The sequence below is a fragment of the Rhinoraja longicauda genome, chromosome 14 (assembly GCF_053455715.1).
Source record: "Rhinoraja longicauda isolate Sanriku21f chromosome 14, sRhiLon1.1, whole genome shotgun sequence".
In the NCBI taxonomy this organism is placed as follows: domain Eukaryota; kingdom Metazoa; phylum Chordata; class Chondrichthyes; order Rajiformes; family Arhynchobatidae; genus Rhinoraja; species Rhinoraja longicauda.
In genome coordinates, this window is record NC_135966.1 from 32538405 (window position 1) to 32563421 (window position 25017).

A 25017-nucleotide genomic window follows, 5' to 3' on the forward strand; every position below is an offset into this window, starting at 1 on the left:
CCATCCCTGGGCAAGAATATATAGGCGTCGACCGGATCTATTCCTCTCATGATTTTTATTACATCTTTGATTATGTTGGCTGCTTTCCCAAGTGTAGATGGAGTTGATGGTGGGGAGTCTGATCTGTGTGATGGACTGGGCTACATCTACAACTCCCTGCAATTTCTTGCGCTCTTGGGCAGAGCTGTTCCCAAATCAAGGTGTAATGCAGCTTGACAGTGCATTTGGAGCGCTACCTGCCGAGGTCGCACGGGCAGCAAAGGTTGGCAGTAAGCTGCAATGTCATACTGTGAGGATTACCGCAGGACATTGCACCCCAAACATCACAGCCTCAGGGGATTGTTAATCCCTTCAGCGAGAGTATAAATAAAAGTAAATGTTCAGAGCTGACTCTGACCCAGTGGAACGGCACAGGTAAAGATGGTGAGGTTGGGGTGTGCTGCGAATCTCAGGACCGGCACATGTATTTTGTATTGTAGACAAAATGGTGCCGATCACATATCATATTCAGCAGGGAAACAGGCCCTTCCGCCCATTGAGTCCACGCCGACCAGCGATCACCCGTTCACACTAGTTCTCTGTTATCCCACTTTCTCATTCACTCCCTACACACCGGGGACAATTTACAGAAGCCAATTAACCGACAACCCACACGTCTTTGGCACGTGGGATGAAACTGGAGCACCTGGAGGAAAGCCACGCGGTCAAAGGGAGAACGTACAAACTACACGCAGACAGCACCCGAGGTCTGGATCGAACCCGGGTCCCTGGTCTGCTGCTGCACAACTGTGCCACCCTAATCAATTATTTTCTATCAATAAACCCTTCTTTTCTATCGAACAGAGAACAGTACAGCAGAGGAACAAGCCCTTCTGCCCACAATGAACACGCCAAACATGATGCCCAAGTTAAGCAAATCTTCTCTGCCTGCACATGATCTATATCCCTCCATTCCCTGCTTAACCCTGTGCCGATCTAACAGCCTATTAAAGACCACTATCGTTTCTGCCTCCACCATCACCCCTGGCAGTGTGTTCCAGACCCCCCCCCCACTGTGTAAGAAATCTGCTCCTCAGACATCTCCTTTAAACTTTGCCCCTCGCTCCTTAAAGCAATGGCCTCTAGCCTTTGACATTTACACCCTGGGGAACAAAGGTTCAACTGTCTTCCCTATCTAAGCCTCTCATAATTTTATATGGTTCTATCAGGTCTCCCCTCAGCCTCTTCCCTTCCCCTCCAGAGAAAATATCCCAGTTTATCCAACAGTTTCCCTCTAATCTAGGCAGCATCCAGGTGAACGTGCACTGCCCCCTTTCCAAGCCTCCACACCCTTCCTGCAATGGAGCGACCAGAAATGCACGCAATACTCCAAATACGGCCTACCCAAAAGCTTATAAAGCCGCATTATGACTTCAGGATTCTTACACTCAAAGCCCCGACCACTGAAGGCAGTTCAATTGCCAAGTGTTCACCAACTCTCTTAACCTATTTGCAGAATCCAAAGATAGACACAAAATGTTGGAATAATGCAGCATCTTTGGAGAACAGATGAAGGGTCCAAACCCGAAACGTTACCTATTTCTTTTCTCCAGAGATGTTGCCTGGCCAGCAGAGTTACTCCAGCATTTTGTGTCTGTCTTCTGCAGAACCCACAGAATCTTTATTGCAACATGCACGCCTGCCTGATGGTCCCTGCCTGATGGTCCCTGCCTGATGATCGCCTCACCCGCATGATCTCACTACTTGGGCCCAGTTGAGTTTCGAAGTTCTGATGTGTCAAAGCCCATTTGGCAAGCACGGGATGACGCTGAGCAGATGGGTCAAAGCCCACCTCCCTTAATCCTCCTGCTTTGAGGGATCCCACCCCCAGCAGTGTTTAGCTTCCTTGGCAAAGTTCCCACGGTCAGGATTTATGTCAAAGTGACACATCACGCTCCCTTAACACTCCCTCTCACCCAAACTGATAACTAGAGGGAATCAAAATCTTCATTAATAGGTATCCCAACTAGCTGCAGTTTCGTTTAGTTTATTGTCATGTGTACCGAGGCTATTTGTTGCGTGCTATCCAGTCAGCTGAAAGACTATGTGTGATTACAATCAGGCTGTCCACAGATACAGGATAAAGGGGATAACGTTTAGTGCTCCTATTTCTGCTCCTATGACTTGTGAACTTAAAGAAATATCCCAATCCGAAACAACACTGGTCCATTCCCTCCACAGATGCTGCCTGACCCACAGAGTTCCTCCAGGTTTATCAGGACATAAGTCATAGGAGTCAAGTCCCTGTTTCTACTTGTGGTGTATTGCAAAATAATCCCAACTTCTCCTCCTTGCTATAAGTTTAGTTTAATTTTAGTTTAGTTTAGAGATATGACATGGAAACAGGTCCTTCGGCCCACTGAGTCCACGCCGGTACTGTTCACCCGTTCACACTTGTTCTATGTTATCCCACTTTCCCATCCACCATCGTACACACCAGGTGCAATTTACAGAGGGCCAATTAACGTACAAACCCTCGCGTCTTTGGGATATGGGAGGAAACCGAAGCACCTGGAGATAACCCACGTGGTCACAGGCAGAACGTGCAACTACACACACACACACACACACACACACACACACACACACACACACACACACACACACACACACACACACACACACACACACACACACACACACACACACACACACACACACACACACACACACAGAACCCGAGGTCAGGATAGAACCCGGGTCTCCGACGCTGTGAGGCAGCAACTTCTCCAAAGCAGCTTTAAACATAGATGGAGTCAATGGTGGGTGTCTAGTCTGAAATCATTGCCCGTAGTACAATTTTTATTAATGGCCGTCTAGTATTTGTAATTCAACTTCAAGCTAAATAAAAAGTTGGCACAGTGGAGCAGCAGTAGAGTTGCTGTCTCACAGTGCCAGAGACCTGGGTTGGATCCTGACTGCGGGTGCTGTCTGTAGGGTGTTTGTACATCACCCTGTGACCTCGTGGTCCGGTTTCCTCCCATACTCCACAAAGATATTACACGTTTGTAGGTTACTTGACTTTGGTAAAAATTGTAAATTGTCCCTGGTGTGCAGGATAGTGCTAGTGGTGATTGCTGGTTGGTGCAGATCTGGTGGGCCGAAGGGCCTGTTTCCACGCTGCATCTCTAAATTCTAAAGCTCTACGGTTGTGTTACTGTGCCCGCCCAATGTTCCCAGTGTGGGCAAATCCTGCCCGTCCCTGTACCGAGCGCTGACACCTCTGCTGTCACGGAGGGTCGGGCGGCACGCGGTTGGGTGGGTCTGAGCCTGACCTACCATGATGTCGTTGTGCTTGAAGCCCCGTCGGAAGCGTGCCGGCTTCAGGTGCGGGTATTCCTCAGTGCTTGTCACCTTCATGGCCCAGACCAGCTTCCAGGCTTCATACAGCTGCATGTGTACAGGGTAGACTCCGGAATGGTGGGGAGCCACTGCGTAGCCCATGTCCGTGGGGATTCCATGCTCCTGCAGAAGACAAAGAGCGAGCCCGCCATTTTAGTTTAGCTTAGAGACAAAGCACGGAAACCGGTCAATCACAACCCCCGCTAACACTAACACTATCCTACACACACTGAGAATAATTTACAATTATAACAAGCCAATTAGCCCAAAAACCTCTATGTCTTTGGAGTGTGGGAGGAAACTGGAGCACCCGGAGAAAACCCACGCAGGTCACGGGGAGAATGTACAAACTCCGTACAGGCAGCACCCGTAGTCAGGATGAAACCCATGTCTCTGGCACAGTAAGGCAGCAACTCTACCTCTGCGCCACCATGCTCCCATTTGTAATCTTAGTTTAGTTTGATAGGTTCATAAGTTACAGGAGCAGAATTAGGCCATTTGGCCCATTAAGTCTACTCCGCCATTCAATCATGGCTGATCTATCTTTTCCTCTCAACTCCATTCTCCTGCCTTCTCCCTATAACGTTTGACGCGTGTACTAAGCAAGAACCCATCAATCTCTGCTTTAAAAATACCCAATGAACCGGCCTCCACAGGCATCTGTGGCGTTAAGTCTTTTATACACAAGGTAGTGGGTGCCTGGGAGATACGATAATGGTGTTTTAAGAGGCTTTTAGACATGCACGGATCAGCAGTGAATGGAGGGAGGGCTGTGCAGGCAGAGGAGATTAGTTTAATTAAGGCTTTATGTATAGCAAACTGTGGGCCGAAGGGCATGTTCCTCTGCTGTACCTTTCTGCGTTCTATGTATGTGCAGGCATAGGAGATTAACTTGACATCATGATCAGCACAGAATTGTGGGCAGAATGGCCTGTTCCTCTGCTGTACTGTTTGATGTTCTATGATCTATGTATGTGCAGGCAGAAGAGATGAACTTGGTATCATGTTCGGCAAATACATTGTGGGCCAAAGGGCCTAGTCCTATGCTGAAGAATGGTCTCGACCCAAAATGGTGCCTATCCATAGTATAAGAAAATAACTGCAGATGCTGGTACAAATCGATTTATTCACAAAATGCTGGAGTAACTCAGCAGGTCAGGCAGCATCTCGGGAGAGAAGGAATGGGTGACGTTTCGGGTCGAGACCCTTCTTCAGACTGTAGAGTCTCTCCCGAGATGCTGCCTGACCTGCTGACTTACTCCAGCATTTTGTGAATAAATGGTGCCTATCCATGTCCTCCAAAGATGGTGCCTCACCCTTTAGACTTTACTTTAGAGATACAGCGTGGAACAGACCCTTCACCCCACTGAGTCTGCAGCGACCATCGATCACCCTGTATACTGGCACCAACCTGCACACTAGGAACAATCTGAAATTTACAGAAGCCAATTAACCTACAAACCTGTACATCTTTGGAGAGTGGGAGGAAACGGGAGCACTCGGAGAAAACCCACGCGGTCACAGGGATAACGTACAAACTCCGTACAGACAGCACCCGAGGACAGGATCGAACCTGGGTCTCTAGTGCTGTAAGGTGGCAGCTCTACCGCTGCGCCACCATGCTGCTGAGCTACTCCAGCACTCTGTGTCCTGTGCTGTACTGTTCTATGTTCTGCCCTAACCAAGAGGTAAGGTCTCTCCCTAAAACATGTATGTAGTCACACAGTAGTTTACAAATCCTTCGCCAGAGTGCAACGTGGCTGTTGCAACAATGGGCTCTTTCAGAGGATGGTTCACAATGACAACCACAGTTACCCGACACCACACTCTCCCCATCTCAGCATCACTGCTTCAGAAAGAAGCTCCTCAGAGTTCAGGGAAAACAGTCTGTGACGGGAACAAGGGACGAGCCAGGCCAGAGCCCAGAGGACATGAGTGAATACTCGAGGGGATTCTGCGTCTATTATCAGGCTTTCTGCTTCATTCAAGCAGCAAGGGCAACGACGAACACTTGAGATCAGTGCAGGGAATAACAGCCAGACTGCTGCTATTAGATGCGATTGTGCAGGCCCGCCACAGATTTCCCGGCCTCCTTGATTCCAGAGCCTTGCCGTATTATCCGTTTGGCCGGATTAACAGAGGTCACGATCTTGAGGTGCCGAGCTACCGCCCCGCAAAGTCAGCCGTGTAGGTCAGCTACCGGGATGGATCTGCCGGCTCCGGCTGGGCCGGAGTTCCAGAGCCCCGGCTGTGGACGTCCTGATGAGGGTGAGGTCGGTCACTTCACCCAAACAATGGGAATAACGTTTAGTGCAAGATAGAGTCGAGTAAAGTCTGAATAAAGATAGTCCGAGGGTCTCCAATGAGTAGATGGAGGTCAGGACCGCTCTCTAGTTAGGACGGTGATAGGACAGCTCGGTTGCTTGATAACAGCTGGGAAGAAACTGTCCCCGAATCCGGAGGTATGTAGATACTCAGGTATGTAGATACTCCAGCACTTTGTGTTTTCTTTGGTAAACTAGCATCTGCACTTCCTGGTGTCTCCCTTCCCCGGCTTCAAATTTCGCACCTCTTTTCTCCTTATCTCACCATCTCACACCTTTTATCCTGTCCAACCATCTGGCCTTGTCCAACCATCTGCCTATCATACCATTCTCCCCTGTATCCACCTATCACCTGTAGAAACAAGGAACTTCAGATGCTGGTTAACAAAAACAAAATGCACCAAGTGCTGGAGTAACTCAGCCGGTCAGGCAGCGTCTGTGGAGAACGCGGAGAGGTGATTTCAAACCTCGGTGCCTCTAGCCTGATGGGACAGGGGAGAAGAGCAAAATGTACAGAGTAGTGAAAGGATTGGATGGAGTGGATTTGGAGAGGATGTTTCCACTAGTGGGAGAGACTAGGACTAGAGGTCATAGCCTCAGAATTAAAGGATGTTCTTTTAGGAAGGAGATGAGGAGGAATTTCTTAGGTTAGAGAGGGAGGTGAATCTGTGGAATTCTTTGCCACAGAAGGCTGTGGAGGCAAAGTCAATGGAAATATTTAAGGCAGAGATAGATAGATTCTTGATGAGTATGGGTGTGAGAGGTTATATGGAGAAGGCAGGAGAATGGGGTTCGGAGGGAGAGATAGATCAGCCATGATTGAATGGCGGAGTAGACTTGATGGGTCTAACGGTCTAATTTTACTCCTATCACTTATGATCTTATGATCCCATGAAGAGAAAGTCAACAGGGTGAGGCTGGTCCTTGATTATGATGGTGGCCTTGCCATTTGTACTCACCACTGCAAACTGCTTGTTGAGGAGCATTTGCTCGACGAGGACTGACTGGTTGTGGAAGAGGTGAGGTTGCATGTGGCTCCACATGTGGGGGAACCACCAAAACTCCTTCACGTTGGACAGGAGCAGATTGTCCCCTTTGTCCTCCTCATCAGTTCCTGGAGAACAGAAGGGCAACTTACCATTAGCAACATTCCTAGATGTACACTGTTCAATGCTCAACACCATTTAAATGCATTTAATTCAGACAGGCACATGCACAGGGACGGTTTAGAGGGATATGGCCCAAATGCAGGCAGGTGGGAGTATTGCAGATGGGGGATCTTGGTCGGCATGGATGGGCTGGGCCAAAGGGCCTGTTTCCATGCTGTATGACTCTATGCTCTATGACACAGGGAACTGCAGGGTTCTGGTTTACAAACGAAGATACAAAGTGCTGGAGTATCTCAGCGGGTCAGGCAGAATCTCCGGAGAATAGGGATAGGTGATGTTTTGGGTCATGACTCTTCTTCAGACTGATGGTGGTGGGGGGGAGACAACTGGAAGAGAGGAGGGAAAGAACAAAGCCTGGCAAGTGATAGGCGGGAAAAAAAAGTCTGAAGAACAGTCACAACCCAAAATGTCACCGATCCTTGTTCTCCACAGTTGCTGCCTGACTTGCTGAGTTACTCCAGCACTTTATGCCTTTTGTTTTTCTATCCAGCATCTACAGTTCCTCCTTTCTACAACCTCATCTCCAAGTTTGCAGATGACACAAAGCTGGCAGTGTGAGCTGCAATGAGGATGCTATGAGGCTGCAGGGTGACTTGGATAGGTTGGGTGAGTGGGCAGATGCATGGCAGATGATGTGGATAAATGTGAGGTTATCCACTTTGGTGGCAAGAACAGGAAGGCAGATTATTATTTGAATTGTGTCACATTAGGAAAATGGGAGGTGCAATGAGACCTGAATGTGCTTGTACATCAGTCACTGAAAGTAAGCATGCAGGTACAGCTGGCAGTGAAAAAAGCTAATGGCATGTTGGCCTTCATTGCGAGAGGATTTGAGTTTAGGAGCAAGGAGGTCCTACTGCAGTTGTACAGAGCCTTGGTGAGACTGCAATTTTGGTCTCCTAATTTGAGGAAGGACATTATTGCTATTGAGGGAGTGCAACGTAGGTTCATCAGGTTAATTCCCGGGATGGCGGGACTGACATATGATGAAAGAATGGGTCGACTGGGCTTGTATTCACTGGAATTTAGTAGGATGAGAGGGGATCCGGCTAGATGCAGGAAAAATGTTCCCGATGTTGGGGTAGTCCAGACCCAGGGGTCACAGTTTAAGAATAAGGTGTAAGCCATTTAGGACTGAGATGAGGAAAAGATTTTTCACCCAGAGAGTTGTGAATCTGTGGAATTCTCTGCCACAGAAGGCAGTGGAAGCCAATACACTGGATGTTTTCAAGAGAGAGTTAGATTTAGCACTTAAGGCTAATGAAATCAAGGGACATGGGTGAAAAACCAGGAACGTGGTACTGATTTTAGGTGATCAGCCATGATCATATTGAATGGTGGTGCTGGCTCGAAGGGCCGAATGGCCTACTCCTGCACCTATGTTTCTATGTAAGCAATCGGTCAATACAGGTGAGAGGAGTTTGATAGGCAGATGGTTGGACAAAGGCCAGAGATAAAATGTGAGATGATGAGATAAGGAAAGCAGCAGCATGAAATGTGAAGCCAAAGGAACCGCAGGTCAGGCAGCATCACTGGAGAACATGGATAGGTGACGCTTTGGGTAGGGACCCGTCTTCAGACTGATAGCGGTCGGAGTGGAGAAAGCTGGAAGAGAGGAGGGGCTAGAGAACATAGATGTAGAGCGGGAAACTTCGCCTATCCAGGTCCTCCGTGAACCGCAACACTGGAAAAGTGCGGAAATGCACGGGATGCCGAAGTTGTAAGTAACGTCTTAAAAACCTTCAGTATGAACACAAAATGGAAAAACTACAAGAGCAACCTTTTCACACTGGATGGTGGGTGTATGGAACAAGCTGCCAGAGGAGGTAGTTGAGGCAAGTACTACAACAACATTTAAAAGCTATTTAGACAGGTACACGGATAGGAAAGGTTTAGAGGGATAGTGCAAAGTGTTGGAGTAACTCAGCGGTCAGGCAGCATCTCTGGAAAAAAAGATGGGTGACGTCCCGGGTCAGGACCCTTCTTCAGACTGAGAGTAGGGGGGGTGAGGGGAGGTGAAAAGCTGGAGGCGAGAAAAGACCAGGACAAATCAAAGCCGGCCACCAATTATCTCAAGCAGGGTGGTGCCCTGGTAGGGAAGTGTGATCTCAAGAGGGATACAATGTGGAGAACGGTGGAACTGGTTAAATGACTAGGGTGGAGAAAGAGGGCAAGGGGGGGGAGGGTGGTGTTGGGGGTGGTAAGGGAGGGGAGTGAAGGTAGAAGTCACTTAAAATTAGAGAATTCAACGTAGAGGGAAATGGGCCAAACACGGACAGGTGGGACTAGTGTGGATGGGGCATCTTGGTCAGCAGGGACAAAGTGGGCCAAAGGGCCTGTTTCCGTGCCTGATGACTCTATGACACGAGAGCTAGACAGTGAGAGGCAGTCACGGGATGTATAAGCCGCAGCAACTAGCGGAGCTTGAGAGCAAAACCCACCGGTGTAGTAGAATTTTCCAGAGAATCCCAGGTTGAAAGTGAAGTGGGGAACATGAACCCGGAACTGATTCTGGGCTTCGAGCAACGCCTGTAAAGAATGCAGTTAATAAGAGTCATTAACTCACATTAAATTCATGTTCATACATTATAGCATCAGAATTATCTGTTGGTCATTCAGCCCATGAAGTCGACTTCGCCATTCACTCACGGCTGATCTATCTTTCCCTCTCAACACCATTCTCCTGCCTTCTCCTCATAACCCCTGACACCCTTAGTAATCAAGACCCTGTCAATCTCCATCTTAAAAATACCCAATGACTTGGCCTCCACAGCCGGCTGTGGCAATGAATTCCACAGATTTACCACCCACTGACTAAAGAAATCCCCTCTGACTAAAGAATCTCCTTTCTGAAGGTAAGTTATTGTATTCTGAGGCTGTGCCCTCTGGTCCTAGACTCTCCCCCTGGTGGAATAAGAGTAATATCAATGGGTAAACATCGAAAAAGGTTGTGACGCTATACTCATCATCCACTTAATTACCCCACAATGAAAGCAGCTCCCTTCTCAGAACACAACTGCAGACTAGGTAGGTACATGGAAAGGGAGGGTTTAGAGGGATATGGGCCAAATGCGGGCAGGTGGGACTGGTGAAGGTGGGGCATCCTGGTCAGCATCGGAAGGTTGGGCTGAAGGGCCTGTTTCCGTGCTGTCTGACTCTAGGTCTGTAAAGGCTGACACAAGTGTAGACCTCTCAAAATTCCCCTAAAGGCGGCACAGTAGCACAGCGCGAAGAGCCCCAGGGACCCGGGTTCGATCCAGGTGCTGCCTGTCTGTGCGGAGTTTGTACGATCTCCCTGTGACCCCGTGGGTTTCCTCCGGGTGGTCCGGTTTCCTCCCACATTCCAAAAACATGCGGAGTTGTAGGTTAATTGGCCCTCTGTAAATTGCCCCTTGTGTTTAGGGAGTGGATGGGAAAGTAAGACAACATAGAACTTGTGTGAACGGGTGATCGATGGTCAGTATGGACGCGGTGAGCTGAAGGGCTGTATCCGTGCTGTATCTTCCAATCTATCAAGTCATGATCAGATCACTGGAGATGTTTTAAACCAGAGGAAGACAGATTCACCACAATCCCACCACCAGTCACACCTTCCCATCCCACACCTTTCCTCCTTCCGCAGAGACCGCTCCCTCCACAACTGCTCGGTTCACTCATCCCTTCCAACCTACTCCACCCTCATCTCATCTACTTTCCCCCTGTAACCACAGGAGATGAAATACCTGTCCTAACACCTCCTCCCTCCCCTCCGTCCAGGGACCACCGCAGTCCTTCCAGGTGAGGCAGTGGTCCACGTGCACCTCCTCCAGCCTCATCTACAGCGCCTGGTGTTCCCCATGTGGCCTCCTCTATATCGGCGAGACCACGGATAGACTCGGCTCCCGTTTCACCAAGCACGTGCTCAATCTGCAAAGGCCTGCTGGATCTCCCGGTGGCACCATTTTAACTCCCCTTCCCATTCCCACACTGACCTTTCTGTCACTCTGGCACTCTTCCATTGCCAGAGTGAGGCCACACGTTGGGTAGCTTACAACCCAGTGGGATGAACATAGTATTGTCCTATTTTTGGTAACTAACCAACAATACCCTACACCCTTTTTCCTCCTTTCTTCCCTGTGCCCCCCTGGATGCACACACAATTCTCCCTCCCCCCTCTCCCCCCCCCCCCCCCTTCCACCTATATTCCTCCCTCTGGCTTAACATTTCACTCATCGATCCTTCTCTCGGTGTCTCGGACCTTTTGCCCTTTCATCTCTGGCCTTTGTCAAACTGTCCATAAGCCAAAACCATCCCTCACCTGTATCAACCTATCACTTGCCAGAGTTCATCTCGCCACCACCTCTCTTGCAGCTTTCCCCCTTTCTCTTCTGTCAGAGACAAAGAGCTGGAGTAACTCAGCAGGTCAGGATCAGGAAGCATCTCTGGAGGACGTGGATAGGCGGCATTTTGGGTCGGGACCATTCATCAGACTGGGTCACAAGATGCAGAGCAGTGAACCTAATCTAAAGATTGGGTCCCGACCCCGAAACGTCACCTATCAATGTTCACCAGAGATGCTGCCTGACCCGCTGAGTTTATTCGGCCACTTTTTGTCTTTTTTGTTGTAAACCAGAATCTGGAATTTGTTGTGTGTATTTTTCTACATTGTATGTCCTCATTCTCACTCACACACTCATTCACAATCACTCACTCTCACTCCCACACTCCCTCTCTTGCTGTCTCCCTCTCACACAACAACTCACACACTCATTTTCACACACTCACTATCACATACTCATTCGCACTCACACTCGCACACACACTCGCACACACACTCTCACACACACTCTCACACACACTCGCACACACACTCTCACACACTCTCACACACACTCTCACACTCACTCGCACACACTCTCACACACACTCTCACACACTCTCTCACACACACTCGCACACTCTCACACTCACTCTCTCACACACTCACTATCACACACTCCCTCACACACACTCGCACACACTTTCACACACTCTCATACACTCTCAGTCACTCGCACACTCACTCTCACACACACTCTCACACACACTCTCACATACACTCACACATACTCTCTCACACACTCTCACACACTCTCACACACACCCTCAGTTATTTACATATTCTCACTCTCACACACATATTCTCTCACTCTCACACTCTCACTTACACACTCTCACTAACACACTCTCACTCATGCTCTCTCACTCACGAACTCTCACTCACGCACTCTCACTCACACTCACTCTCGCAATCTCACGCACTTACACAAACACAGATACATTCACCCTCACACACACATACACACTCCGTCTCTCTCTGCCTCCATCTTTCCACCCACATTCCAGCAGCTCGCACGTCCTGTACTGGGACGTGAGCTATGACCACATGTGATTGCAAGCCTCTGGCAGATTCCAGCACGGAAAACCAGCTGGCAACAAGCCTCCAACCAAACCAAAGGCTGTTTCCTGAAGACTGAATGCCTGGGCATAGGGGCTAACATTCAGGGTTCAAACTGGGATCAACCCTCACCTGAATATTTCTCAGCGTATGGCTGAACTGATATTTCATGCCATCAAGCATTTTAAAATTTGTTTCTTTCAGAAAATACATAAAGACTCATTTAGCTTCACGCTGCTTCGGGAAAGCAGCCGACATAATCAAAGACTTGTCCCTGTCCCACCCCTGGTCATCCTTTCTTCTCCCCTCTCCCGTTCGGTAGAAGGTACAGAAGCTTGCAAGTGCGTACCACCAGACTCATAAACAGCTTATTCCCCTCGATTATCAGGCTTCTGAATGGTCCTCCCATGAGCTGGGGTGCTGTCCGATTCACCTCCACCCATTGTGTATGAATTTGTTTTGTTGAAAACAGAGGAACCTGGGGTGACCTGTTCATTCACTCCTCAAACCGACAAGACTCAAGGAACTGCAGGTGCTGGAATTTTCTTGGGACACAAAGTGATGGAGTAACTCAGCAGGTCAAGCAACATCTCTGGAGGACATAGATGGGTGATGTTTTGGGTTAGGACCCTTCCTTAGACTGTATCCAGTGCTCTACATCTTCAGATCCAGGCTAAGGGAGGACCTCATTGAAACTTACTGAATAGTGAAAGGCCTGGATAGAGTGGATGTGGAGAGGATATTGTGGGAGTCTAGGACCAGAGGGCACAGCCTCAGAATAAAAGGCTGTTAGGAAAATAAGGAGGAATTTCTTTAGTCAAATGGTGGTGAATCTGTGGAATTCATTGCCACAGACGGTTGTGGTGGCCGTCAATGGATATTTTTAAGGCGGAGATTGACCGATTCTTGATTAGGGATTAGTCATGATTGAATGCTGGAGTAGACTTGATGGGCCGATTGGCTTAATTCTGCTCCTACAACGTATGAATTTATGAAGGGTCCCAAAACGTCACCCATCCATTCCCTCCAGAAATGCCATCTGACCTGCTGAGTTACTCCAGCACTTTGTGTCCTTTCTTCAGAGATGTGTCTGACCTGCTGTTACTCTGGTAAAGCCAATGCTCACCTTCACGTCCTCCGCCTTCATCCTGGTGCCTTCCTTCCCGACGAAGATGTCATCGATGTCCACCAGAAGGTACCTGTCCAAGGACAGGGACAATCGCTTGCCCGTCAGGAAGGAGACGGCGTCGACGAAGACGAGCTTGTGGAGCCAGAAGTTCATGTTGTTTCCGAAGAGGACTCGCTGGATGCCGTCGTGGAGACCCAAGTCCTGGACCGCCGTGGTATGGAGGGCAGCATCCACCTCCATGTGAGGGATCTTCTCTGCCGACTTGGTCTTGGCCAGCAAGACCGGCTCGTAGGTCGAATGGTTGGACTGGAAGACCGTCCAGTCATCACCTGGGAGGAAGCCCTTCTCCATCTCCTTGGCTTTGGTGATGTAGAGCAGTGGAGACCTTGGGTTGATGCTACAGTCCTTGAGGCCAAGGTTGGAGTGGAGATAGAGCGGGAAACCCTTGAGCTGGGCACTCAGCAAACTATTCTCGTTGGCCTTGAAGAAGCCAATGATGCCAACGCTGTACTCAATGCAATACTTGTCCAATAGTTCCCTGTTCCAAGCATCTAAATTCACGTACTTTAATATATTTTCATACACAATAAGGATGAAGCGACCCCTGTCCCCATCTGTCAAGGTGGGCATGTCCCCCTTCCCAGGGGCAATCTCAGTGTGGTACTTAAAGCGGCTGGACTCCAGAATGGCCACGATTTCCTGGCCCAGTTGAGTGTACATGCTCTCCACAAAGACCAGCACCACGGGGTCTGTGCGGGGGGAGTCTGCACGCTTGGAGGCTTTGGTGGGCAGCAGCCTGGAAGGGGTGACCCTGGAATTGTCACAGTCCGAGACCAGGAGATCGCTGGAGGGCTCCGTCTCCTGCTTGGTTCCCACGTACAGGAAGTAGCCCGAGATAAACACCGTGGCCATACAGAAGGCAAAGAGAAGCAGGAGAACTCCTTGCAGAGTGAGCTGTCGAAAGACCCGGTGGAAACGGCTCAACAAATTCATGCTTTACCCACGCACGCAACGGAACGCAACGCCCTTCCCTTGGATTTCAGCCCGACAGCTTCTCTTCCGAAGGAAATGGCGATCTCCCCTCTTGACCTTGCTTGGGATTCATGTCACCATCGCAAACCATCGGTGGCCGTAAAAACCGGGAGCGCACAGGCGATCAGACGTCCCTGGATCTGCGACGCCTTGGCGACTGGTTCTCATGCCCGTCCGTGAGGTGGTCCATGGGTGGCCGCGCGTGGGCGAGCGTGGGTGAGCGTGGGTGAGGTGCCGTCCCGACCATCAACCAGAACGATCACCACTCGGACAACCCCAGAGCATCCTGCAATGAGCAGAGACAACAATCAGTGGGTGATCCAGCAATGCACTTCACTTTGTCACAGCACCGCAGGGCACTGCAGCGGGCAATTAATTCAACCACTACATGAAACTATTTAACTCATTGAATGGGTCGAGCAAAACATTAATTTTAGCTGTTATCAGGCAATTGAACTGGCCTATCACCAACTAGAGAGCAGGCCTGGCCTCCCACCTTCCTCATTGGAGACCCTCAGACTATCTTTAATTGGACTTTACTGGACTTTACCTTACACTAAACGTTATTCCCTTGTTTACCTAGATTTTCAGAAGGCCTTTGATAAGTTGCTGCATGTGTGGCTGCTAAAGAAGATGAGAGCCCATGGTATTAGAGGGAAGATAGATGGCAGCATGGATAGCAGGTTGGCTAGGTGGCAGAGGGCAAAGAGTGGCAACAAAGGGGGCTTTTTCTGGTTGGCTGCTATCTGTTTTGCAGAGGTCAGTGCTCGGGCCGGTACTCTTCACTTTGAATACCAATGATTTGGATGAGGGGATTGAAGGCTTTGGGGCCCAGTTTGCAGATGATACGAAAATAGGTGGAGGGGCAAGTAGTTAAGAGGAAACAGGGACTCTGCAGAAGGACTTGGACAGGTTGGGGGAGTGGGCAAAGAAGTGGCAGATGGAATACAGCATTTACAAAGTGTGGAGTCATGCACATTGGTAATAGGAATAAAGGGATAGTCTAATTTCTAAATGGGTAGAGGATCTAGAAATCGGAGATGCAAAGGGATTTGGGAATATGATGCAAAGGGATTTTCAAAAGGTTAATTTGCAAGTCAAGTCGGTAGTAAGGAAGGCAAATGCAATGTTAATATTTATTTCGAGAGGACTGGAATATAAAAACAGGAATGTAATGGTGACGCTTTATCAGGCATTGGTCAGACCGCATTTGGAGTATTGGTAACAGTTTTGGGCCCTGTATCTGAGGAGAGATATGCTGGCTTTGGAGAGGTTCCAAGGGAGTTTTACGAGAATGATCCCAGGAATCATTGGTTTAATGTATGATGAGCGTTTGACGACACTGGGCCTGTACTCGCTGAGGGTTTAGAAGGATGAGGGGGGGACCTCATTGAAACTTACCGAATAGTGAAAGGCCTGGATAGAGTGGATGTGGAGAGGATGTTTCCACTAGTGGGAGAGTCTAGGACCAGAGGGGATAGCCTCAGAATAAAATATTTTGGGGTGTCAGGGGATATGGGGAGAAGGCAGGAGAATGGGGTTGAGAGGGAAAGATAGATAAGCCATGATTGAATGGCGGAGCACACTTGATAGGTGAATGGCCTAATTCTGCTCCTCTAGCTGATGAACATAGTTTAATCTGATCTGCTTTGATAACATGCAAAACAAAGGTTTTCACTGTACCTCGACAGTGATAAACCTACAGTAAACCTAAACTGCAGATATTGGAATCTAGAGCAAAAGACACAAAGTGCTGGTGCAACTCAGCGGGTTAGGCAGCATCTCTGGAGAACATGGATGGGTGATGTTTCGGGTCAGGACCCTTCTTCAGACTCACCATGTACACAAGTCTGAAGAAGGGTCCCGACCCAAAACATCACTTATCCATGCTCTCCAGAGATGCTGAAACATAGAAACAAAGAACAGCAGGTGCTTGTTTATACCAAAGATAGACACAACGTGCTGGAGTAACTCAGTGAGTCAGGCAGCATCTCTGGAGAAAAAGGATGGTTGATATTTTGGGTCCGGACCCTTCTTCAAACAGGTCCCGATCCGAAAAGTCACCCATCCATTTTCTCCAGAGAAGCTGTCTGACCCGCTGAGTTACTCCAGCACTTTGTGTTTATCTCCAGAGATGCTGCCTGACCTGCTGCGTACTCCAGCACCTTGTGTCTTTTGCAAAAGAATACATTTGTGACCTTACTCTAAATATATTTTGTTCTTCCATGCTTAGAGTGAAAGTAAAATTAAAATGCAATATACAAAACCCTCCAGAATGCTAATTAATCCATTATCATAAATCATGAATTCATGATTTATTCTGCAATTAAAATTTGGCTTAAAGCTTCCAGCGTTTTCATACATCATTAGTTTTGCTGAGGTATATCTGTGGTTATAGGTAATTGGCATGATTTAATACTTTGCAAAAGAGTTAAAAATTCTTATTATGCTTGACAATGCAGCTGTGGGCATCACCAGGTACGTTGGAATGCTCTAAGGGTTGGGTGGGAGCCCATCGAAGGCTCAGCGGATCACAGTACTAGGAGGGAGCTGCTGGAGACATCGGACGCGAGGAGCAAGGAGAAGTAGGAGGGTGAGCCGGGGTAATGCCTCCAGCACCTTCAAGGTCGGCTGCAGGAGGCGCCACCGAGACACAAAGATGGCCGGGCATTGGTTCACAGGCCAAGCCGGTCGAAGATGACACAGGGAGGGCCTGGGGCCTACCTGGATCAGGAGCTGCTCCAGTGGACCAGTGCAGTGACAATCTTGCTACACATCAGGCACAATCACACTAATATAAGAGTGTAAGACAGCAGACCACACTGTGGCCGCACACGTCACCACATTTTAGACCCCATTTTGCACCATTAAGTCCGAAATTTAAGAAAAAAAGTTAAGAGTCTTAACTTGGCCATAAATGTCTGTTAAATGGTGCCAACAGATTAAGGTGAACCATAAAAGAAGATAGAGTAGAAAATGTTTGCGGGCTGAGAAAAGGAGCAATTCTTCAGGTAATGGGCAGGACTGTTTCTGTTTACACACAGAGGGTGGTGGGTGCCTGGAACGCGATGCAAGGAGTGGTGATGGAGGCAGATGGGATAGTAACGTTTAAGAGGCTTTTAGATGGGCACGTGGGTATGGAGAGATATGGATCCCGTGCAGGCAGAGGAGAGTAGTTTAATTTAGCATCAGGTTAAGCACAGATATTAAGGGCCAAAGAGCCTGTTCACGTTCTGTACTGTTCTATTCAACGCACCAATGAACTGAAGAACAGCTTCTGTAAATGTATGAGCGTACAATTCCTGGAATCTTTTCCCACAGCGTTTTGATTCCAGTACTGTACATTGGAATAACAATTGGAAGCAACTCCAATTTATCTTACAAAATGTCACAGGGAGAGAGTCAACAGTCCAGTCTGTTCCCTTCAAAAGGACACAAAGTGCTGGAGTAACTCAACGGGCCAGGCAGCATCTTTGGAGAACATGGATAGGTGACGATAGAGGGGAGAAGAAAGCTAGAAGAGCGGAGAGGCAGGACAATGTGTGGCAGATGATAGGTGCACCCAGGCGAGGAGGGGCTTTGATAGCCAGATGGTTGGAACAAAAACCGGAGATAAAAGTAGATAAAAGTGCCCCACCAACTGTGCTGTTTGTGTTTACTGTTTTTTTCCTTTTTTTAAATTAGTGTCATATTTTTGGTGACTGTGCATTTTATGGTTGTACAAAAGAATTCCACTGTGCTGTGCATACGTGACAATGAAGAACCAATGAACCATCCCTTCAACATAACATCGCCATCAGAGAGAACCGGAAAGCATCCATTCAAGGGTATAAATGTTCCAAGGGTGCGCTGGTTCGATTATTTATTTGCCAGGAGATGGAGACAACATTGATGAGAACTTTATCAGCTAGCACAGACCCAGCCTTTAATTTGTTCTACTGTGTAAATGCTCCCAAGAAAATAAAAGCTCGAGCCAGCTCATCAACGTTGCATGACTCATCAGAATTTTATTCCCGCATTTCAATGACTTTATCTTGGATTGCGAAATTAATTTACCGCCAACCCGATTAGGTCAACGTTCAACCAAACCCTCAGGACAATAAAGAGAGAGGCCAAGACACGATGAACTGCAGATGTGAACAAGCTTTGTCAGCTGCTGGTGCGGCCACATTTGGAGTCCTGTGAGCAGTTGTGGGCCCCATATCTCAGGAAGGATGTGCTGGGATTGGGGAGGTTTACGAGAATGATCCCGGTGATGATTGGAGTTAGCATATGATCAGCGTTTGATGACTCTGGGCCTGTGTAGGCTTGAGTTTAGAAGAGGATCTCTGGTTGCCTCCCACATCCCAAAGGTGTGTTGGTGCAACTGTGCAGGGAGTGGAAGTGAAAGTGGGATAACCTAGAACTAGTGTAAACGGCTGATAGATGGTCGGTGTGGACTCAGTGGGCCAAATAGTTCTGTTTCAATGTAATTTACAGAGAGCCAATTAACCTACAAACCTACATGTCTCTGGGATGTTAGAGGAAACCGGAGCACCTGGAGGAAACCCACGTGGTCACAGCGAGAACACACAAACTCCACCCAAGGTCAGGATTGAACCTGGGTCTCTGGTGCCACGAGGAAGCGGCTCTCCCCACTGCGCACTGTGCTGTCTTAACAATATCCTACCAGTTCTAAACACTAGAGTTAAGACCATGTTACAGTGCTGTATAGACCATAACATAGGAGCAGAATAAGGCCATTTTAGCCCATTGTTTACTCCGCCATTCAATCATGGCTGATCTATTTTTCCCTCTCACTCCCATTCTCCTGCCTTCTCTCCGTAACCTTTGACACCCTTACTAATCAAGAACTTATCAATCTTTGTTTTAAAAATACCCAATGACTTTGCCTCCACCGCTGTCTGTGGCAATGCATTCCACACATTAACTACCCTTTGGCTAAAGAAATTCCTCTTCATCTCCATTTTAAAGGTACTGTCTGCATGGAGTTTGTACCTTCTCCCTGTGACTGTGTGGGTTTTCTCCGGGTACTCCAGTTTCCTCCCACACTCCAAAGGCATATAGGTTTATAAGTTAATTAGCTTTGGTAAGAATTGTTAATTTTAGAGATAGTGCTAGTATACTGAGTGATCACTGGTCAACATCAATGTGGACTTGGTGGACCGAAGGGTCTGTTTCCACGCAGTGTCTCTAAACTAAACTATATGTCCACTCTATCAAGGCCTTTCATTATCTGGAAGGTTTAAACTATAACCTACTAGATAATGAAAGGGTTAAGACTATAAAACCTGCCGTCAATGTTGCACAGTTCCATAACATTTGGCGTTCCCTGCTAAATGTGCGAGAATTGCATAAAGGAATGAATTAGCCTGAAAGGGAACTGGAGAGGAAATGATGCTTTGAACAAGAATGCAGAGAAACCCCCTGTGCTCATCTACATATCCAACATTAAACATTCCCACTGCTTGGATAAACCGTGGGGAATTCTCAAAGCCAACTAGTAACCCTTGCATCCCCTCTCTCTCTCTCTCTGTCCCGCATCCACCCCTAGTCGTCCTACTATTTTCACCGTCGTCCTGTTGAATTTCACTGTCTGTATAACGCTATCATCTTCCCCACAGCCAACAATGGACCATTGTGGGCTCCTTTCCTTGATCATATTGCTTTTTGCATATCTTTCATCCATTTGTCCTATGTACCATCTATATCTCTTGTTTCCCTTTCCCCTGACTCTCAGTCTGAAGAAGGGTCTTGACCTGAAACGTTACCTATTCCTTTTCTCTCGCGATGCTGCCTTACCCGCTGAGTTCCTCCAGCTTTTTTTAGTGTTTATACCAGCAACTGCAGTTCCTTCCTACACTCCCTCCACACTTACCATTCAGTAAACACTGACTTGGAACTTATCTACCTCTGAACAGCAAATGTCAACCATGCAATCTCTAATGTCACCACAGCGATTACATTACCCAGCATCGTAAAGGTTAAAGGTAACAGAGGAAACAAATAACAGATGTAATGAGATGTGGAGTTAACCTTTCTTATAGAGTCATAGAGTCTTGTTTCCTTTGTTTCAACATTCCTTCTTCTCCCCATTCCTGTCCGGAAGAAGATACAGAAGCTTGAAAGTGCGCACGACCAGACTCAGGAACAGCTTCTTCCCCTCTGTCATTGGGTTTCTGAACGGTCCTTCCATAGGCTAGGGTAGTGTCCGATTCACCTCTACCCCTTTGCGGACATTGGACTTTGTCTCTGGAACTGATGCACTACAATACCGAGAACTATATTCTGCACTCTGTATATTCCCCTTTGCTCTACCTATTGTCATAAGCATAGAAAGAGATCCTTCAGCCCAACTACACTACTACTCCTTCTACACCAGTCCCACTTGCCTACATTTGGCCCAAATCCCTCAAAATGTTTCCTATCCATGTACCTGTCCAAGTGTCTTTTAAATTGCACTTTAGCCCTGCCTCAACAACCTCCTTTGGTCGCTCGTTTCATATACCCACCCACCCTCTGTGTGAAAAAGTTGTCCCTCAAGTTCCTATTAAATCTTTCCCCTCTCACCTTAAACGTAAATCCTCTGATGCACACCTCCAGATTCAGGGACAGTTCCTTCGCAGCTGTTATAAGGCAACTGAACCATCCTATCACCAAGTAGAGATCGGTCCTGACCTACCAACTACCTCATTGAAGACCTTTGAAGTATCTTTACTGGACTTTATGTTGCACACAAAACGTTATACCCTTTATACACTATGGATGTTATGTTACACACTATGGATGTTACATTATACACTAAAGATGTTACATTATACACTATGGATGTTATATTATACACTATGGATGTTATGTTATACACTATGGATGTTACGTTATACACTATGGATGTTACTTTATACACTATGGATGGCTTGATTGTAATCATGTATAGTATTTTCGTTGACTGGGTAGCATACGACAAAAAAGCTTTTCACTGTGCCTCGGTACACGTGACAATAATAAACTAAATTAAACCGGAGAAACAATGATAGACGCAAAATGCTGGAGTAACTCAGCGGACCAGGCAGCATCTCTGGAGAGAAGGAATGGGTAACATTTCGGGTCAATACACTTCTTCAGAAACAAAGGACTGCATAGAAACAAAGTGCTGGAATAACTCAGTGGCTCAGACAGCATCTCTGGAAAAAAAGGATGAGTGATGTTTTGTCCCGATCCGAAATGTCACGATCCTTTTGCTCCGGAGATGCAGTCTGACCCGCTGAGTTACTGCAGCACTTTGGTCTTTCTTTGGTATACACTAAACTGCAGCTCAGTATATGTAACAATAATAAATCTAAACTTTCAGCTGAAAGGTAGTTTAGAGTCCCAGTTAAAAGCAACCCACAGCTGGCTCCATAATAGTGGTGCAGGGGCAGGGTAGAGTTGCTGCCTCACAGCGCCAGAGCCCCGAGTTCAAACACCTGACCACGGGTGCTGTCTGTACAGAGTTTGTACGTTCTCCCGGTGACACGTGGGTTTTCTCCGGGTGTTCTGGTTTACTCGCACACTACAAAGATGTGTAGGTTTGTAGGTTAATTGGCTTTGGTAAAACTGTAAATTGTCACAAGTGTGTATGATAGTACTAGTGTACAGGGTGACAGATGGTTGGTGCAGACTCGGTGGGCTGAAGGGCTTGTTTCTGTGCTCTAAACCAAACTAAACTAAACTGAAACAAACGAAACTAAACGAAACTAAACAAAATCAAACTAAACTACACTAAACCAAACCAAACCAATCCAAACTAAATTAATCTAAAGTAAACAGGAGGCAAACATGAGGGGGAGAGGGTGGTGAAGGGCGAGAAGGGGGAGGAGGAGGAAAAGTATGGCGAAGGGGAAGGGGAGGGGTGGGGAAGTGGGATGGGGCGAGAGGATGGGGATGGGGAAGGGGAAAGGGTAGGAGGGTGAGGAAAGGGAGGGGGAGAAGGGGGGGAGGTGGGGGAGGGGTAGTGGGGAAGTGGAAGGTTAGAGGTTGGGGAAGGGGAGAGGATGGGGAAGGTGAAAGAGTGGGAAATGGGCTGGGGAGAAGGTGGGAAAGGGAGAGGGTGGGGATGGGGAGAGGGTGGGGATGGGGAGAGGGTGGGGATGGGGAGAGGGTGGGGATGGGGAGAAGGTGGGAAAAGGAGAGGGTGGGGATGGGGAGAGGGTGGGAAAGGGAGAGAGTGAGGGTGGGGGATGAGGCAGGCGGAAAGGATGAACATTCAATAGCTTGGCGTCTCTCCCCCCTCCCCTCCCCACATTGAATCAGCTAACACAGGGAACCCACCCTCTGACCATAACCTGCCCCAGAAACTCCAGGGCTGAAACACGTATCTTGGCTCTGGCTGAAACATTAGTCTCAGATTGCAAGCACATAAATATTTGACGGACATGCACACACTGGGGAGCAGAATGCTGGCAATTTTACATTTCAAAAGACCCCCTGCTTTTTAATTCACTGGCAGTCAAGGGTACTGGAGGCACACGACAGATAGCACTAGTAAAATACGGCAGGAATTGTCAAGAGATGATCTAACATTGTAGAGGATGTGTGGCACTGCACAGAGAAAGGCCCACTGCAGGGGGGGGGGGGGGAGAGAGGGAGAGAGGGAGGGAGGGAGGGAGAGAGAGAGAGAGAGAGAGAGAGAGGGAGAGAGAGAGGGAGAGAGAGAGAGGGAGAGAGAGAGGGGGAGAGAGAGAGGGAGAGAGAGAGGGAGAGAGAGAGAGGGAAAGAGAGAGAAAGAGAGAGAGAGAAAGAGAGAGAGAGAGAGAAATATCACCCTCAAAGCTAAAGTCATTAGGCAGAGAGCATTTCAGTGGAATGAATGAGCTCGACATGCTTGGACCCATGGAGAATACCATGCAAATTCCACACTTCCTTCGAGACAGGATATTTCCTACCTTCAAGGTGTTAGAGAGATCCTCAGCCTAAGTTGCATGTGGCTACACTCAATCTTTGAGCTTAACGTTGTACGTCCCAGAATAGAATAGAGAGGCTTTCACCTTACAGCTGGCTCCTCGGAATGCTTTGTGCACTTTTAAAGAACTGTTCTATTGTTGTGAAGCGGGGGATTGCAGTAAGATGCTGCAAACACTGCATGCTGTGTTCAGCCACGGATCAACAACACTCACAACCTCTCAACTTCTGCTAAAGCACTTTTTAAAAAAAACCCTTAACCAACTGGCTTGTCCATTAAGCATTCAAAACTGGCCCCAGGGTCCTATTTAAAAAAAAAAAAACAGATTGCAACGTACCATTTGCAGTCAAAACGTAGAAACAAGGATGAGGGAGGGACCTCATTGAAACTTACTGAATAGTGAAAGGTCTGGAGAGAGTGGATGTGGAAAAGACGTTTCCACTAGTGGGAGAGTCTAGGACCAGAGGGCACAGCCTCAGAATAAAAGGACGTACCTTTAGAAAGGAGATGAGGAGGAATTTCTTAGGTCAGAGGGTGATGAATCTGTGGAATTCATTGTGGTGGAGGCCAAGTCATTGGGTATTTTTAAGGCAGAGATTGACAGATTCTTGATTCGTACAGGTGTCAGGGGTTATGGGGAGAGAAAAAGACAAATCGCCCATGATTGAAAGGCAGAGTAGACTTGATGGGTCAAACAGCCTAATTCTGCTCCTAGAACTTATGAACTTATGAAGGAACAGCGTGTGCTGGTTAATACACAAAAAGACACAAAGTGCTGGAGTAACTCAGCGGGTTAGGCAGCACATAGATCGGTGACGTTCCGGGTCGGTCCTCAGACTACATTTAGGTGTGTGTAGAATTAGGTGTGTGTGACTGCATGGGTTTCCTCTGGGTGCTCCAGTTTCTCCCAACATTCAAAAAGATGTAGGGGTTTCGAGGTTAATTGGCCCTCTGGAAATTACCCCTGGAGTGCAGAGAGTGGTTGAGAAAGTGGGATAACAGAACAAGTGTGAACGGGTGATCAATGGTGGGCGTGGACTCAGTGGGCCGAAGGGCCTGTTTCCATTTTTAATCACCAGAAAAATTACACAACAAAAGAAAAATAGCAAGGGGAGGGGTGAGGGAACCCTTCTTCAGACCCGTCGCCTATCTATGTCCTCCAGAGATGCTGCCTGACCCACTGAAATACTTTGGCACTTTGTCCTTTTGCTCCAGTCTCCAGCATCTGCTTCTCTTGTGCCTCATCAGAAATCCATTTCTTTACACTCGCGACCCTTAGATTTGGCTGCTACATTGTCATCCTGGATGCCTCTGATCTCCAGCCCACGCCCAAACGTGGACCAGAAGAGATTTATAAGATTGCTGGAGATACAAGGAACTGCAGATGCTGGTTTACCAAAAAAAGACACAAAGTGTTGAAGTAACTCAGCAGGTGTGGCAGCATTTCTGGAGAAGGTGGATAGGTGTCGTTTTGGGTCGGGACTCTTCTTCAGACTTATGGTGGGGATGGGGGAGGGGAGAAAGCTGGAAGAGAGGAGGGGCAGGACAAAGCATGGCAGGTTATATATAGGTGGATACAGGAGAGGGAACATTTAAAAATGCCCCCCTACCTCTCTTCCAATTTC

General features: G+C 47.9%; 1 protein-coding gene across 3 annotated transcripts in view; it reads right to left on the reverse strand.

The window, feature by feature from the left end:
• Window positions 1-25017, reverse strand: part of ndst1b (N-deacetylase/N-sulfotransferase (heparan glucosaminyl) 1b) — a 105540-nt gene that overhangs the window by 22367 nt on the left and 58156 nt on the right. For 2 of the 3 annotated variants that reach the window (XM_078411671.1, XM_078411672.1), the window contains 4 exons: window positions 13417-14737; window positions 9316-9403; window positions 6665-6819; window positions 3319-3504 (listed from right to left, as the gene is read on the reverse strand). In XM_078411671.1, coding sequence (XP_078267797.1) covers window positions 3319-3504; window positions 6665-6819; window positions 9316-9403; window positions 13417-14412 — 1425 coding nt within the window. In that variant the 5' untranslated portion in view covers window positions 14413-14737. Of the gene's footprint in view, window positions 1-3318; window positions 3505-6664; window positions 6820-9315; window positions 9404-13416; window positions 14738-23375; window positions 23448-25017 lie in introns of those variants that run through there. The other variant, XM_078411673.1, reaches the window with a different exon arrangement.